The sequence below is a fragment of the Peromyscus californicus genome, unplaced genomic scaffold (genome assembly GCF_007827085.1).
Source record: "Peromyscus californicus insignis strain IS unplaced genomic scaffold, ASM782708v3 Scaffold_9__1_contigs__length_137607984, whole genome shotgun sequence".
NCBI classification, from domain to species: Eukaryota; Metazoa; Chordata; class Mammalia; order Rodentia; family Cricetidae; genus Peromyscus; species Peromyscus californicus.
Window position 1 is genome coordinate 98,848,587 of NW_026294617.1, and position 15,701 is coordinate 98,864,287.

The 15,701-nt window shown below is 40.4% G+C and overlaps 1 protein-coding gene across 2 annotated transcripts in view; it reads right to left on the bottom strand.

Moving 5' to 3' along the window:
• Positions 1–1,611: 1,611 nt before the first annotated feature.
• The window catches only part of Abcd3 (ATP binding cassette subfamily D member 3), a 62,753-nt gene continuing 48,663 nt past the window's right edge, over positions 1,612–15,701 (bottom strand). For both annotated transcript variants that reach the window (XM_052729955.1, XM_052729956.1), the window contains exons 17-23: positions 12,536–12,613; positions 12,372–12,437; positions 12,185–12,274; positions 11,634–11,753; positions 7,530–7,634; positions 4,030–4,086; positions 1,612–2,998 (exon numbers count right to left, since the gene is read on the bottom strand). In XM_052729955.1, the coding sequence (XP_052585915.1) occupies positions 2,921–2,998; positions 4,030–4,086; positions 7,530–7,634; positions 11,634–11,753; positions 12,185–12,274; positions 12,372–12,437; positions 12,536–12,613 (594 nt within the window). In that variant the 3' untranslated portion in view covers positions 1,612–2,920. The remainder of the gene's footprint in view (positions 2,999–4,029; positions 4,087–7,529; positions 7,635–11,633; positions 11,754–12,184; positions 12,275–12,371; positions 12,438–12,535; positions 12,614–15,701) is intronic.

The following is a 15,701-nucleotide window of genomic DNA, read 5'->3' on the forward strand; positions in this document are numbered from 1 at the left end:
CTGAGAGAATAGAGTCCTGTACCAAAGGGCACCTTGTAGGTACAAAGTCTAAAAACCGGGAAAATTACACTAGCCAAGTAGGGAGCTAATCATTGGGAAAAGATGTAAATGAGGCTTTTGAAGGGTGATAAGTTTCTATTTCTTGGTTTCAAATGACTGCTTAAATTTAAGGGTTTTTCTGTACATATTCTGCAACACAGTATTTATAAGGTTTTAAAAATGATTTAACTATATGGGGAGGAGGATGTAGCAGGAAGGTGAATGGTAGGAACTATCCAAAGCTAACAAATTATATGATACACAACCTGTAATCCCAGTACTTGGGAGGCAGAAACAGGAGGATAGCTGCGAGTTTGAGGCCCACCAGAGCTATGCAGTGGGGCCATGTCTCAAAACCAACCAACCAAACAACAACAAAAAACCTAGTCATAATGTTTAAAAAATAAGGATGAAAAATGGTCACCCTTGGGGGCAAAGTGTATTGGCTGAGTTGGTGCTGGTGAGTGAGTGTGTATGTTTCATTTTTTTGGTACTAACATTCTAACGTGACACACACATGACATATTTATAGAGAAGGTCAAAACATTTCCATCTTTCATAAATGAAAAAATGAATGATAAACGTGTTTAAAATATTGTGAGCAGCTTCTTAAAATTAGTAATGTCAATCTGACAATGGAACTCAGTTACTAGGTGCTAAGCTTAAAGGCTTAAAGTCACATTAAGAAAACGGCCCCACAGTACTGACCCCATAGTTATAAGGCAACTGCCACTCACCAGCAGACACACACTTCACACCAGCAGTGCGTAGCAACACTGTTTACACACGTTCTCTTTAGATCAAAAGAACTTCAGGACACGGATCAACATACCTGATTTGCAGAATGCAATCCATAAAGTTCTTCCATTCACTTTCTGACTTACTGTTCAGGTTAAACTAGCACTTTTCAGTGTAGTTTGTGATAACTATGCAGAGAATGACTGCATAATCATCACGTTTTGGAAACACTGCTATAGTCAGCCCTAAGAAAACCATCATAATGTTAGAATACACTGGGATTCTCCTGGAAGACTTTCCTCGCTGCCTCAAACAGTGAGGCATTTTGTTATTAGATTAAAAGAAGGAAGGAATTCTGAGGCAGACAAGAGGATGGATACTTCTGCTGGCAGCCAGGGAGTAGCCAAGAAATCTGAAAACTTGTAATTTCCCTATGCCTTAAAGCCTTTCCCCGTACAGACCACTTTTTAAGGTCTCTTGGCTAGCTGGTAGCATTTGTGAGGTATAAAAACCTGGTGAGGATTTTTTTCTAAGTAATAAAAACACATTAAAAAGTGTACATTAGCTAGACAGGGTGGAGCATGTCTTTAATTCTAGCACTCAGGAAGCAAAGGCAGATGGATCTCTGTGAGTTCAAGGCCAGCCTGCTTTACATAAAGTCCCAAGCCAGACACAGCCATATAGTGGGACCCTGTCTAAAACAATAAAACAAAAAAATTTAAAGGCCATTTAATAAGGTTCTATAAAGAGGTCATCTGGGTGCTAAAAGCACTTTCTGAACATCAGCATTTAGGCACAAGAAAAAAAAAAAGGATAAAAAAGGACAAGTAGAAGTTGTGTAGGTTATCCAAATTTTTTTAATCTGAACAGAAAATAAGTACACAAGTTTGCTAAGGAGATACAGTAAAACTGAATGTGATGTATTTCTGGACTCAATACATCAAGGTTATTTTGGTAGCCAGTGATTCTGAGTTATGCAGAAACAAGACTATCAAATGCCCCTTTCCGAACCCGTTTGGTAAAGCCAACTTTATGACCACTTATTGATCATGTCCAGCCTTGGCCCTCCTTGTGCAAACAACACGTGTAGTCATTAATGGTGCTCGGGAGCCAGAGATGATCTCTCACATGGTAATCCAGATACAAAAGTAGTCGTAGAGGAGTCAGAGACAGCTCCTAGGAAATGTCATTCACTCATGTGCATGATAATGTTTACCATTTTTAAAAACAAAACCCAGTCAAGGACAGCAGTAACACTGCGTGCTCAGTGTGTTGCTCCGTGTAGTGCCTCTACAGTCACATGGCGTTCACCACTACACAACCACATTTCTGATGAACCTGTCCAATTCTTTTCACAAAAATCTAAAATTCTTGTAAGACCTTGAGCTTGACACAGGAGATCATGCCTGGACACCTCAAACATTGATAAAACTGGGCGTAACGTGTATTAACCACAGGCTGTAAGCACGACTACACACCACCACAAAGAACCTTCAAAACAACTCAGTCCATAAGACTGAGGGGGTACACTGATTATTTAGCTAAAGAAAACCCAAATGGCTCTCTTGGAGTCAAATGTACCTCAAGGCTTGTATGAGGAATGAGTATAAATCAGCAGCTAAAGAAATCTGCCACTGGGTAATAAGTGCTATCCTGTATTGATGGTATACATTTTAATAATACATTGTGATTGGTTGGTTCCCAGTACCATGGGGCACATAGAAATGAAACTCAAAGACTATTTTGTTAGGACAGAACAGCTAATGACCCCAGTTTTAAATAGGGTTCTTCATTAAAAGAAAAGATAGAGCCATAAAAGTCAAATTAGCTGACTTCAAATGGTTTACATCCCAGGATGAATCAGGTTACACTGATTTAAGCCCAATTTAATTCAGGCAGGTTTTTTAACCACAAGAATAAGGACATTCTTAGTACATAATTAATAATTAAACCAACATATACACAATTAGCAATATCCTATACAATATTAAGTGTTTTAACATGTTTCAATTAGATCCTGTATCTAGTCAATTTGTTGCTTTGTTTTTTTAAAAAAACAAGCTTAACCTTATTTTATAATGCACTTTGCATTAACAAATGCATTCTTGTTTCATCGAAGCAGGTGAAGTTCTTGAGATGGTCTTTACGATCCGAACTCAACTGTATCTTCTGTGATCTTTTTGAATTCATAATTGCCTCTACCGTCCATATGCAGGTAGTACTATGGGAGAGAAGGGAGAGTCAGTAACTACCAACAGGTCCCTTTGCACAGGCATCCCACAAATGAGGAGGCTTCCAGAGTTCTGGACTGCAGCTCAGAGCTACCAGGACGACCCGTGCCAGAGCCTGGGCAGCTCACCGGTGCAGAACTGATGCTTCACTGGTCAGCTACCAATCTCCACTTTCAAGTCTTTTGTTTAGGTTTAGCAGAGATGAAAAGGAGCCATTCATGTGCCTTCTGAAGACACAGAACAAAGCCTCCTGTTTTTAGTTAGTGAACTTTGATATATAAAGATTTGTTTTTTTCTGTATTGCGATTTCTGGCTGCTCTTTGTGTCCCCCTCCCCTCTCCCCTTCACATGAACACTGCTCTTGCCTAGCAAATCCAAGGCCTAGGGCTAGATCCCACGGGCACAGGGAGGGAGGGAAAGGGAGAAACAAGGGGGAAGTTGGAGGAGAAGGAGAGGATTAGAGAAGTGGAGGGAAGGGAAAGAACTTGTTCTCAACATTACCCCACCAACCTCTGGACACTACCCAGAATACACAGCGCTTCTATACTATGCAAACCTCAGCACAGTATCTTTGTAAATCACCGTGACTGATGACAGATCCTACTTTATTACATTCCAAACATGGCTGGCATTATGCCATCTCTCCCTTATAGTTCTGACCTTACTGAAAATGCTCCTAAGTTTCTGCCATCTAACTTTAAGACTTCCTCTTCTTCTGTCCAACCTGAATGACACAGCTCTTTTACCCATAGCTATTACACAGCAGTCACTTAACACTACAGAACTAACTGCTCGCTAATCTCAGTAGAGATAGAGTTTATGTATGTTATAGCTTTCTAAACTGATGGAATAATACTGAACAAAGTCCTACTATATACTATAAAACTCAAAGTCACCCTTTGCCTTAAAGGGGTAAGCCTATATAGCAACATTCACCATGAAATCCAAAATCAGTCACCAAGATCCACATTTTTATGTGAGATAAACATTCATCATCCCATACAAGGAAAGAAATACAAACCTCATGGTGTTTCCAAAGGGATTTTCTGTGTGAAACAGTAAAGAGGGTGATGCCAACCTAATTCGAAGAAAAGGTTTACATTTACATCAGTAACAGTAAGCCACAAATTACACACATTTAAGTTGTTAGAATAACATGGTCAGTGGCTAGTTAAGAATTAATGTCAAAATACATCCCCCTACATTTGATTTATTATGAAAAACAGTAAGATAAAAATAGCAAAAGGTAGCCAGGCGGTGGTGGGGCATGCCTTTAATCCCAGCACTTGTGAGGCAGAGGCAGGAGGATCTCTGTGAGTTTGAGGCCAGCCTGGTCTACAGAGCAAGTTCCAGAACAGCCAGAGCTACACACAGAGAAACCCTGTTTTGAAAAAACAAAAACAAAACAAAACGAAAAAAAGTAAAAGGTTAAAATCAGGACTAAATAGCATAAATGGTCTACAGCCAATTTGCTTTCAAATGCAGTGTCATAATTCGCTATTGCAGTCTTATTTTGGGATGTGCCTTGGAATTCAGACACATTCGGAAGTGTGATTATTCCATCTGTTCTAGAAGGTTCTAAGGAAGAATTCTGCATGCGTCTACAGTAATGTGTACAAATACTGACATTGAGACAAAAAAGTTTAAATCTTTTTGTAAGTTTAGATCAGGTATTGCTATGCAATAAGCCTGCTATAAAATTATAAAAAGATGTTCAGTCTTGGTCCAGCTTTCAGGATTTCAACTGCACTTCAGATTTTCAGAGAAGCATCAATAGACTCAAACAGCAATGGTTCTCAACTGAGGGGAGATCTTTCTCTGGTGGACACTGTGGCTATGACTGAAGACAATACTGCCATCTAATGGACAGACTCCAGAATTGTTGCTAAACATAGTGTAATGCCCAGGACAACCTTTGCACAGACTGCCTAGGAGTTATCCAGCCAATACATATGAGGGTGAGAAACACTACCTGAGGTCATATCTTCAACACACACGTCTTACGTTTGGGAGGTTCGGCAAATGTAAATCTACCAGCTATACAAAGTGCCCTCAGAGGCCAAAGAGGGTGTCCTATCCTTTGGAACTGGAGTTATAGGCGGTTGTGAGCCACCATGTAGATGCTGGGAACTGAACCCAGGTCCTCCTGGAGAGCAGCCAGTGCTCTTAACTACCAAGTCATCTCTCCAGACACTAATTTTATTTTTATTTTGTAATAATTTTAAAAAATTAACCTAAGTAAATTCTGGATAATTTCCACCATGAAATTTTATGACTAAATTATTCTGCTGGCACCCAGTGATATCACTGAAACTGTGTCTTAAGTTTGGTTCCCTTGTGCAAATTAGTGAGGACCTTCGTAAGAAGATAAGTACATTATCAGCTTTGTTAAACACACAGTTCAACTGCATCAAAAGCCACTTAGATATATTTTTCTGTTCCTGATTTTATAATTGGATTAGACCTTAATTAGAGTAGGCATACTGTATATTAGAATTACTTAAGCCAAAACACAAAAGCAAAGTTTAAATGCTGAGATCTGAACACCAGATGCTACCTTTCCATAATTAAATCTCATGCTCACGGCTTAGTTTTGGCCAAGCAGCACCACTGTTCTCTTTAATGTTAAACATTCTGAATTGAGCTTAAGTGTTGCTTTATTCCCTTGTAAATTTACACTGGTTTTGTAGTTAGAAAAAAGTTCTTGGCCTGGCAAGAGGCCTTAGTGGTTAAAGACCCTTGCCACCGAGGATGAGTTTAATTCCTGGACTGGCGTGGTGGAAGAGGGCTGGCTCTCACGGTTTTCCTCTGGCCTGCACCATGAGCAGCACGGCATGCAGACAAATACGAAATCAACAACAACAACAAGGTTCTAAACTTAAGGATCCATTCTCTCGGGTTCTGCTTCTTTGTATTCAGTGCTACTTTGACAACGTTAAATTATCACTGAAACCCCAAGTGAGTGTCCTCCCTCAAATGGACTGTGTTCTACAGATTTAGAGATTCTTAAAAACGTGAGAGGCAACAGAGAATTGACAGGGAGAAGCCTTTAAGTCCAAAAACAGTCTATATGGTCTTATGCATGAAAACACCACACACATTTCTAATACCTTTAACATTGAAAACCACATACAGATTACTAAAGGGGATTCAAAAATAAAAAAAATAAGTCATTAAAGAAATACAGTCAATGTTCAGACCTTCCTATGGAGAAGACTACTGAGGATCCTTTTATTATCACACCATACTTTTCAACCTTTCATATGCATCTGCATGGGAATTTTGCTAATATGCCGTTCTACTTGGCAAAGTTAGAGACTGTGTATTTCTAACAAACTACCAGGAACTGCTAATGCTGGTGATCCATGGCTAGCCTCAAAATGGTCGGAATTCAGTGTGAGTGTGTGAGTGTGTGTGTGTGTGTGTGTGTGTGTGTGTATGTGTGTGTGTGTGCATACAACATGACTATTTTATTTACTGTAAACTCCCCAGATATAGACAGAAAGTGTTAAAATATTCCTGTAACTCGTTTACTTATACAGGACCTCTAAAAAGGAATCTATTATTATTTTTCAAATCTAGCCAGAGTACAGATGGTTGCAGCAATTCCTAAAAACAAAAAGCTCACCAGGACTAGTGAGCAAGTACTTAAAGAATGGCAGGCAGCTGGCCTCCTATTTGTCAACTAAAAGAAATTTGGTAAAATACTGTGCAGATAAAATAAACTAGATAAATTTATAACTACTAAAAGAAGGACTGGAGAGAGAACTCTGTGGATACAGCAACTGCTTTGCGAGCACGAGGACTAATTTTGGTTCTCTAGCACCCATGAAAAAACTGGGCAGGTGTGGTGGCCCATCTGGAATCCCAGGGTTCGGGATGGGAGATAGGGCAAGCCAGCTAGCTAAACTAACTAAATCAACAAACTACAGGTGCAGCAAGAAGAAACCCTGCCTCAGTAAATGAAGGGAAGTGCGATTAAGGATACCAAAAATCAGCCTGTGTCCTCCACACGTACCCTATGCATGCACACCACCACACATGCAAACATACACAAGCATAGTTATGTATGCTACCAACACATACACACACAAAATGAGAAATTGAAAAAAAATTTAGATTGCCAAAAATCAACTATTGACTTTTCTTGATTTAAAAAGTGATATATAGGTAAAGTTAATGGGACAAAGGAAAGCTAAGAATTTTTTTTGTTAAGTCTAAGTAATGAGGTAAAAGGTGAATATATTTAAATACTGTACCATGTCTAAGAAATTGCTAAGGAGTTCTACTTAGAATGCAAGGATAATTCCTTGTATTCTGTTCATATCTATAAAGTTGTATTTAGAATACACCAATAACTGTTTGTACTCTGTTCATATCTATTAGTTACCAATTTAAAGATAATATAGGGCATTATCTTTTAGTAGCAATCTTGTGGCTTGGAATTTCCTTTAGGTGTAGGTTTGTGTTTGGACATGGCACACAGACACCCCAATGAAGCACCTGTGGCGTGACACTCACCTTTCGACAGTGGCTGTAAATGTAGCCTTCCACATCCACACTGACTGCACTTGTGCATTCATCCAAAATGGCAAACTGGGGCTTGTGATAAAACAATCTTGCCATCTAAAGCATAAAAGGAGATAGTCTGTGTAAACAGAGGCAGGCCTAAAGATAAAACTAATAAGGAAAGATAAATTTGCTTCAGTTAAATATGTTTTTTGGCGTCTTATAAAGCTAAAATATGAAAATTATTCTAACTAAAAAGCATCATTCCTAGAGATAAAAATAATATAAATAAAACACACTGTTTTTACTGTCATCTTAAACAAAGAGAGAAATATAGTGTGTGGGAAATATTTATTGCTAAGAGAAAAACAAAAACTGCTGTGAGATGGGACTGACTTTTAAAATAATGAAAGTTCACTAGACAAACAAGTTTTGTGTTTGAACTAGACCTTAAAATTCAGATCACAGATCTTAACCAGGTGCTGTTTAAGTAGTGGCACCTGTTAGAGCTCCCGCCAGTATCCTTTAGCACTGCCAAGCCTCTGCTGTCGGCCCCAGGTGTGCGCGGTCTTTGAAAGCTTCTGCTGATCTTGAAGATGGACTCTTCATCAGCAAAGCTGTGGGACCTCTTCCCTTACTTCCACTCCGAGTGCACTCTGCTCTCTGGAACGGTCTGTCCTTGTCTTGGACAGTTATTCTGTCACTTGCCCCCAACAGAGATCATCATGTCACAAAGCCAGGCAGGAGACATGCTCCTAAACCCAATCCACTTACGCTGTGTGAAACATTCCACTCAAACCACTCCCTTCTTGAGGGTAACAATGAAGCCACTGGAGTCCCCGCTCTCTGCTGCTGTCTTCTTCCTTTGAGTGCTTTCCCACGTGGCCATTAAGCGTGTGTATGAGGAGTTCTCAGAACTAAATCCCAGATCCTCTTTCTTCTGAATCTTCTTGGCCCTGTCCTAACCCTCTCTCTCAGCCACTCCCCTCTTCAGAGTTTAAAGTCCACTCACCGTCCCTCATCTCTGCCGTGCCCTTATCCCAGAGAACACTCACTTTCTCCCAGGATTACACAACCTTCAGCTCGCTCTCTGCTTTCCTCCATTCTCTGTGTAACCAGGGACAATCTATCACATACGCAAATCAAAGAACCCCACCCAACTTAAACCTTCTCCACAGCTTCCCCTTTCTCATCTCCAAGGTCCTGTGGAGTCTTCCTCCTCCTGCTCCGATCTCGACATCCAGCCAGCGCTCAACTACTAGGATAAGGCATCCCAGGCCTTAGAGACCCACGTGTCACCTTCCTTTCCCTTCTTTCCTTCTGAAGTAAGGCATCCTAAGCCTTAGACTCCGCATGCCACTTTTTCCTTTCTTTTCTTCTGATTTTGCTGTTTGTTTCTGTTTGATAGAGGCTCTCATTCTGTGCCTCTGGTGGCCAGAACTCACTATGTAGCCCAGGTTGGCCTAAACTCATGGCAATCCTCCTGCCTCTGCCTCTGGAATGCTGGGACCATGCCTGTGCTATCACTTCAAGCTTATTCTTTCTTAAGTCCCAATGTCAGACTCTGGTCCAGACATCTTTCAAGTGTCTGTTCAATGTCATTCTCTCAATCCAAGTGAACCCTTTATGGAATTGCAACAGTCTGTATATGGCATCCTGGAGTTTGCATGTTTGCCTAAGCTGTAAGATTCACTAACACAGAAACCATGACTCCACCACTACAACACACCTAACACTTACACTGCTGTTCTAGTCAAATCTACACCAAGTGGATAACTGAAACAAACTGCTTTCTTGGGGTTCACACGCATGTGCATGAGGTGAGGAAGAGGAAGCAGCAAACAGACACGATCACATAGATACAGTTCATCTGACAGCATTTACCAAGTGCCTCCCTTTTCTTATCATGCATCTATGTGTGTGTCTCCATCTCCCTCCATGCTGTCAGCTATTTGTTGCCACAAAACAAGGAAGCTATAAAGCAAATGTTCAAGCCAGCATGCTGCCTAAGCTGAGCTTGATAAGCCACCGTTCACCAGTTCTAACATCAACCGTCGGCTTGGCAAGCCCTAACCCACTCAAGTGCAGTTTCCTTGGTGGCTGGGATAGTCAGGATTACTTAATAGGACTGCTTTAAAGATATAATGTGTTAGCCTTTGGAATCTGCTTGGCATATTGGCTATCATCTACTAAGCACTCAAAAATTAGCTGTCATTGACCTGGATAACAGCCTCTCTTTTTCAAGTATAGAACGAGTTCTTCTGCTGAGAGGTACAGTGGTATGGTAGAAAACTGAAGACTGGGGCTGGGAAGATGGCTCGGTGGGTAAAGTGCCAGTTCTGCAAACATCAGGACCTGAATTCAAATTCCCAGCACCCGTGTTAAAAAAAAAAAAAAAAAAAAAAGCTGGGCATGGTGACCTCCACCTCTAATCCAGTGCTGGAAGGCAGAAAAACGGATCCTGTGGCCTTACTGGCCAGCCAGCCCAGCCAACTTATGAGCTCCAAATTCAGTGACAGACTCTGTCTAAAAAAGTAAATACACAAGGCATCTGATGTAGACCTGTGGAGTCACCAACAGTTGTGAGCTGCCATGTAGGTACTAGGTATCAAACCTGGGTCCTCTAGAAGAGCAAACAGTACTCTTAACTACTAAGCCATCTCTCTAGCCTATTTTCTTGATTACTAACTGAAGTAAGAAGGCCCAGCTCAGAGAGCCTGCATGGAACCGAACTAGGCCCTCTGAATGTGGGTGAAAGTTGTATGGCTTGATGTGTTTTTGGGTCCCCTGGCAATGGGACCAGGACTTATCCTGGGCACATGAACTGGCTTTTTAGAGCCCATTCCCTATGGTGTGATGACTTAATCAGCCTTGATGCAGGGAGGAGGGGCTAGATCCAGCCCCAACTTGGTATGCCAGCCTGTGTTGACTACCCAAGGGAGGCCTTACTCTCTATGAGGAGGGGATGGTGGTGATGTGGGGGTGAGGCGGGGAGCAGGAGAAGAAAAGGGAGGAGGAACAGGGGTTGGTATGTAAAAGGAAAGAAAAACATTTTTTAAATAAAAAAATAATCAAAAAAAAAAAAAAGAAGGCCCAGCTCCCTGGGGCAGTACCATCCTTGGGCAAGCAGTAAGTAGCATCCTTCATGGTTTCTGCTTTAGGAGCCTACCTTGAGTTCCTGCCCTGACTTCACTAGCCGATGGTTTGTAACACGTATGCTAAAACAAAGTTTCTTCTCCAGATTGGTTTGGACATGTGTTTATCACAACAATTAAAGCAAACTGGGACAGAAACTGGTACCAACAGTGGAGTTTTGCTACAATGGACCTAACCATGGTGTTTTTTGGAAGGATAGTGGAAGCATTTGGAACTTGGAGCTGGAAAAGCCATTTGCTGCTCAGAGTTTAATGGGCTGCTCTGTGGGAGCTTGGAATATAATAAATAATGAGGGGATGGTATACTGGAAGAGTAAGTGCTGGGAAGCAGGGGGAAAATCTGTTTTTTTCCAAGGTAACTTTGTTATTTTATATATATATATATATATATATATATATATATATATATATGTGAGCTATTTATATATATATTTATATATATATAAAATCAAACAGTGTCTTTCCAATTCTTCTTTACACTAGGAAAGTTTTAAGTTCTAACTAACATTAGAAGCAGGTCAGTAAGTAGAGAAACAAGTCACAGTAACAGTGAAGGAGGACAATGGCAAAGGCCAGCATGGAGAACTCATGTTTCCAGCGTTTCCAGCTACTCAGGGAGAGCAGTCAGAAGAGAGGAGCGTGCTATCTAGAGGGAAAAGCTACAGAAAGATGGAACCACGATCGTCATCCTCACAGGGCCAATGTCTAGAAAAATGAACTGGTGGGATACAGTAGATCTACAGCTTTCCCTTTCACAGAACAATAGCATTACTGATACATTTTTCAGAATTCCAAATTTATATGATGTTAAACATTTCCTAGCACTTTTATTACAATTTAAACTAACTAATACTTTAATAGTTGCTGAGAAAAGACAAAGCTCTGTGTTCGGATTAGCCAAACTCTGGATTCTAACAGCGACTCTAAGAAGTACTTGGTACCATCCTCAGAGGATACTGACCGCCATCCTTTGTTTTTCTCCTCCGCTGAGTACATCCATCCAGTCCTGAACACTGTCCCAGCCTCCTTCCCGTTCAAGGATATGACCCAACTGCACATTATCCAAGTACTCCTTCAGCACCTTTATACAAAGATGAAAGACCGAAAAAGTGTTTTAGAAGCTAGTGACCTGTCTCACCTTATTGTTAGACTAGCTCATTAACTCCATGGCCAACCACGTGGACAGGTAGGTGCTCTTCAGAAAAGAAATGGCACAAAGTGACCTGAACTGTCAGTCTCTAGCCATACTACCCTTAAACTGTCTGGTAGCTTAAAGACGGTAACGGTATCATACAACTGAAAAATGAGGGTAATGAGGATACAGCGCTATGACAATGGTTAAAACATGCCATGAGTAACACTGAAGTGAAGCAGCTATCCTCCTGCCACCGCCTGGAGAGCTGTAACCATGGTTTGGAAGGCTTTAGGTTAGGCCACACTATCTGACATCTAAAATGACAAAGAACCGGAAGTGGGCGTGCTTGGTGAATGTAGGACGGGATCACCCCTTACTTGGTCAGATATCCCCTTCTTCTTCTGATCCTCTTTTCCGTCTGGATATATCACTTGGTCTCTCAGTGTTCCCAGGGTCATATAGGGTCGCTAGTAGTTATAATGACATAGCACGAGTCATTAAAAGTACATTTTGAGATAGTAAACCAAAAAGTCTTAAAGGTTACAAAACAGCTCAAAGTCTTACCTGAGGAACATAAAATAACTTTCCTCTCTCAGGTTTAGTAAGACGTCCTCCAAAAAGAGGCCATAACTATGAACACAAAGAGAGGATAGAAGTGACTGTGACATTCAGAACCTAACAGCATTACAAAATAAGATGGTAAATTTTGGAAACCAGTATGCACATACTTCACCAAGAACACGGAAGAGGGAACTCTTTCCACATCCATTTGGACCACAAATGAGAACATTGGCTCCAGATCGAACCTGAAAGACATTAAGTCTTTGAATTAACTAATTAAATAAATTAAGCATGTGCATTTCCTTAGAGTCAAAGGGGTCTCTGCTTATTATTAGCTTCTCATTTTACCTGTAAATGTGGTGTCAGGTACAACTATGGAGTGATGTGGGGAGAAACCTTTGACTTCTGCTTACTTTCAATTTTTACTGTTTCCTTTTTCTCTTAAAAAAAATCACTGATTTAGACTGTTCAATGTGTAGTCTTAATCAGAATGTAAAATTTGAAAGCTTAAAAAAATCTGAGGATTCTCGACAATAATAATTGTGTATATTCATGTTTATTAACATATTTTTTAACTGAACTGTAGACTATAATCTTTTACTTAGAGGTCTATATTTACTTAATAGTATGTCACAAATATTCCTCCAGGTCACTGTATTTATGTCCCTTTTGCTCCTTCTTTTAATGCCTGTAGTACATACTAAGAGTGTACCATTTTACCTAAAAATTCCCCAATGATTAGATATGTAGGTCCTATTTTCTTTTGCTCTTTTAGATAACACTGTGCATAACTTCTATGTCAGCAAGAATATATACAAAAAATAAGCTAAATTGTATACTACAGACTCAGTACTGTGGAGAAAAGCCACAGGGTAAAAAAAAATACCTCACTCAAAGTGAGAACTGAGAAAACTTCCAGAGATGTGTAAGGAGCTTATCATGAGAAAACTACTCCTGGCCACCCATAGCAAACAGGCATGAGGACAGGAATGAGCCTCATCTCACAGGACAGACAGATTGCTTCTGCTGGAGAAGACAGCAAAGAGAACAGTAGCACTGACTGAGCTCAGAGAGGTAAGAGGTAGGAAGAGGTAGTGGTCAGCAAGTCCTAAACAGCACAAACCAACTGAGGGCTCCTACTGAGATAAAATAGACTGCCATCAGCATTATTTAAAGTAGCCAAAAGGTAGAAACAGCCCAAGCAGATGAGGGGTAAACAGAATGTAGTCTATGCACACAATGAATACTATTTATCTTAAAAAGGAATAAACTATGACTGTACTGAGAGCTCATAAAGGAGGAGGGTTAAAATCTTAGCCTGCAGAAAGCGCATTGTTTAGCTATAACACAACATGCAAACAAGTAGGAAATGTGTGCTTTCCGATGGCCAAGGCGGCCTTATGACGACTTCCCAAAGAAAGGAATACTGATTTTCAAAAGTGAGTCAAGATGGGCACAACTAACTGGAAATGATAAAAAATTGAGGAATGTTTGTTCCATAAAGAAACTCCATGTTGAGGAAAATCCTGGGAAGACAAACAAGAAAAGACCAAATCTAACCTAGAGGTGAGGCAGAAAAGGGATTCTTAACAGCAGACCAAGAGAACAAGAAGACTGTCTCCAGAGAAAGAGAAACAGGGACCAAAGGAAGCTAACAGGTGAGTCAGGAACACGACTATGAGGAGGAGAAAGAGGCTACGGCAAATCTGGGAAAACTAGGGCCTCAGACAGACTTGACCAATGAGACTAGAAAAGCAAGCAGCAGTGAGCAGACTGTCTGAGTGGAGCTCAGGGCTGCTGGCAGGAAGAAGGAGCGGCTGCCTTACAAAGGAAGCAGCCTGCGACTGAGAGGCGTGCTCCTCACCCAGGCCTGCCAATAGTTACCAACCACAGTACAGTTTCTACTTCCTGTTACAGTGCCTGGCTGTAAAGGAGGCATGACAATGATACAATACTCACTTTGCATAACTAACATTTTCTAATTCTTAGTTACTTAAGACAGTAGATATATTTAGTAAATATAAATTAGTAAGAGCAGAAAACTAAAAAATTACCTAAGATTATAAAAGTTTAAAAACAAATCTAACAATATTCTTTATTTTATAAGCTATCAGAAAACATTTCCGTGAAAGCAGCTAAAAAACACACAAATGCATTAGCACAATGGGTACACACAAAGGAGGGTTCTAGAGCAAGACTGTCCACCACTGTCACACATGGCTATTTAAATCAAGCTAATTAAAATTAAATACACTCTACAACTGAGTCTGATGACTGCACCTGCCACACTTTCAATGCTCAATACCCATCCTGGCCACAGAGCGGCCCAGAGTTCTCCTGGGCAGTGTACTCTACAGGACGGTATCTGGAACTTAAGAGACCATTTGTAGGGTAAGAATGTGTTACTAATTTTTAAGACTTCGAGCTCAGAAAGTCTCAACAGACAAATAACCTAAAAACAGTAATCCTCAAACTTCAAGATACAAATCACACAAAAACAGTCACAGACAGCCTTTTCATTTTACCTATCATATCACCAGTTTAATTAGGAAAACACAGTGCATCAATATCACTGTTTACTTGACTGACAGCCTACTGGCTACACGAGCTGCAGCTGCGCTGCTAGTTTTTCAGGGACTATTGAGATGGCTCAGGAGGTAAAGATGCTTCCTGCCAAGCCTGATGACCCGAGTTCAACTCTTGGAGCCCATATAGTAGATGAAGAGAACCCACTCACTCAAATTGTGTTCTGACCTTGACATACTTAATATGACATGTGCTCCACCCCCAACATACAACACACAAAATATATAAATAAAATGTAAAGAGAGAATGACCTTGTATTGTTTGTAAGGATATAAATCTTCCTGCATAAACACCCCCCAAGAGACTTTTGATTTAGAGTTTTTTATTTAAGGCGATTAAAGTTGTATTTGCATGTTTAAGTTTTCATTATACATGGTAAATCTAATTAGATGCACCTTTTTGTCATGGATTTATTTGCAAAAAAATTTGTTTGAAGATTATTTTTTCATTTGTGTATGTGCATGCCCGCATAAGTTTATGTGTACTATGTGTGTGCAGGAGCCTGCAGAGACCAGAAGAGGATGTCAGATCTCTTAGGACTGGAGTTACAGACAGTGGTCAACTGCCATGTGGGTGCTGGGAACAGAAACTGGTTCCTCTGTGAGAGCTTAAGTTCTAACTGCTGAGCCATCTCTCCAACAAAACAAATTTGATGCAGTAGTAATCCCTGAAATTTTTAAAGCCCAGTTAATTTTAAGAAAAACGAGATTTCTAGATGGTTCAAAGAGTTAGTTTCAAATGTAATAG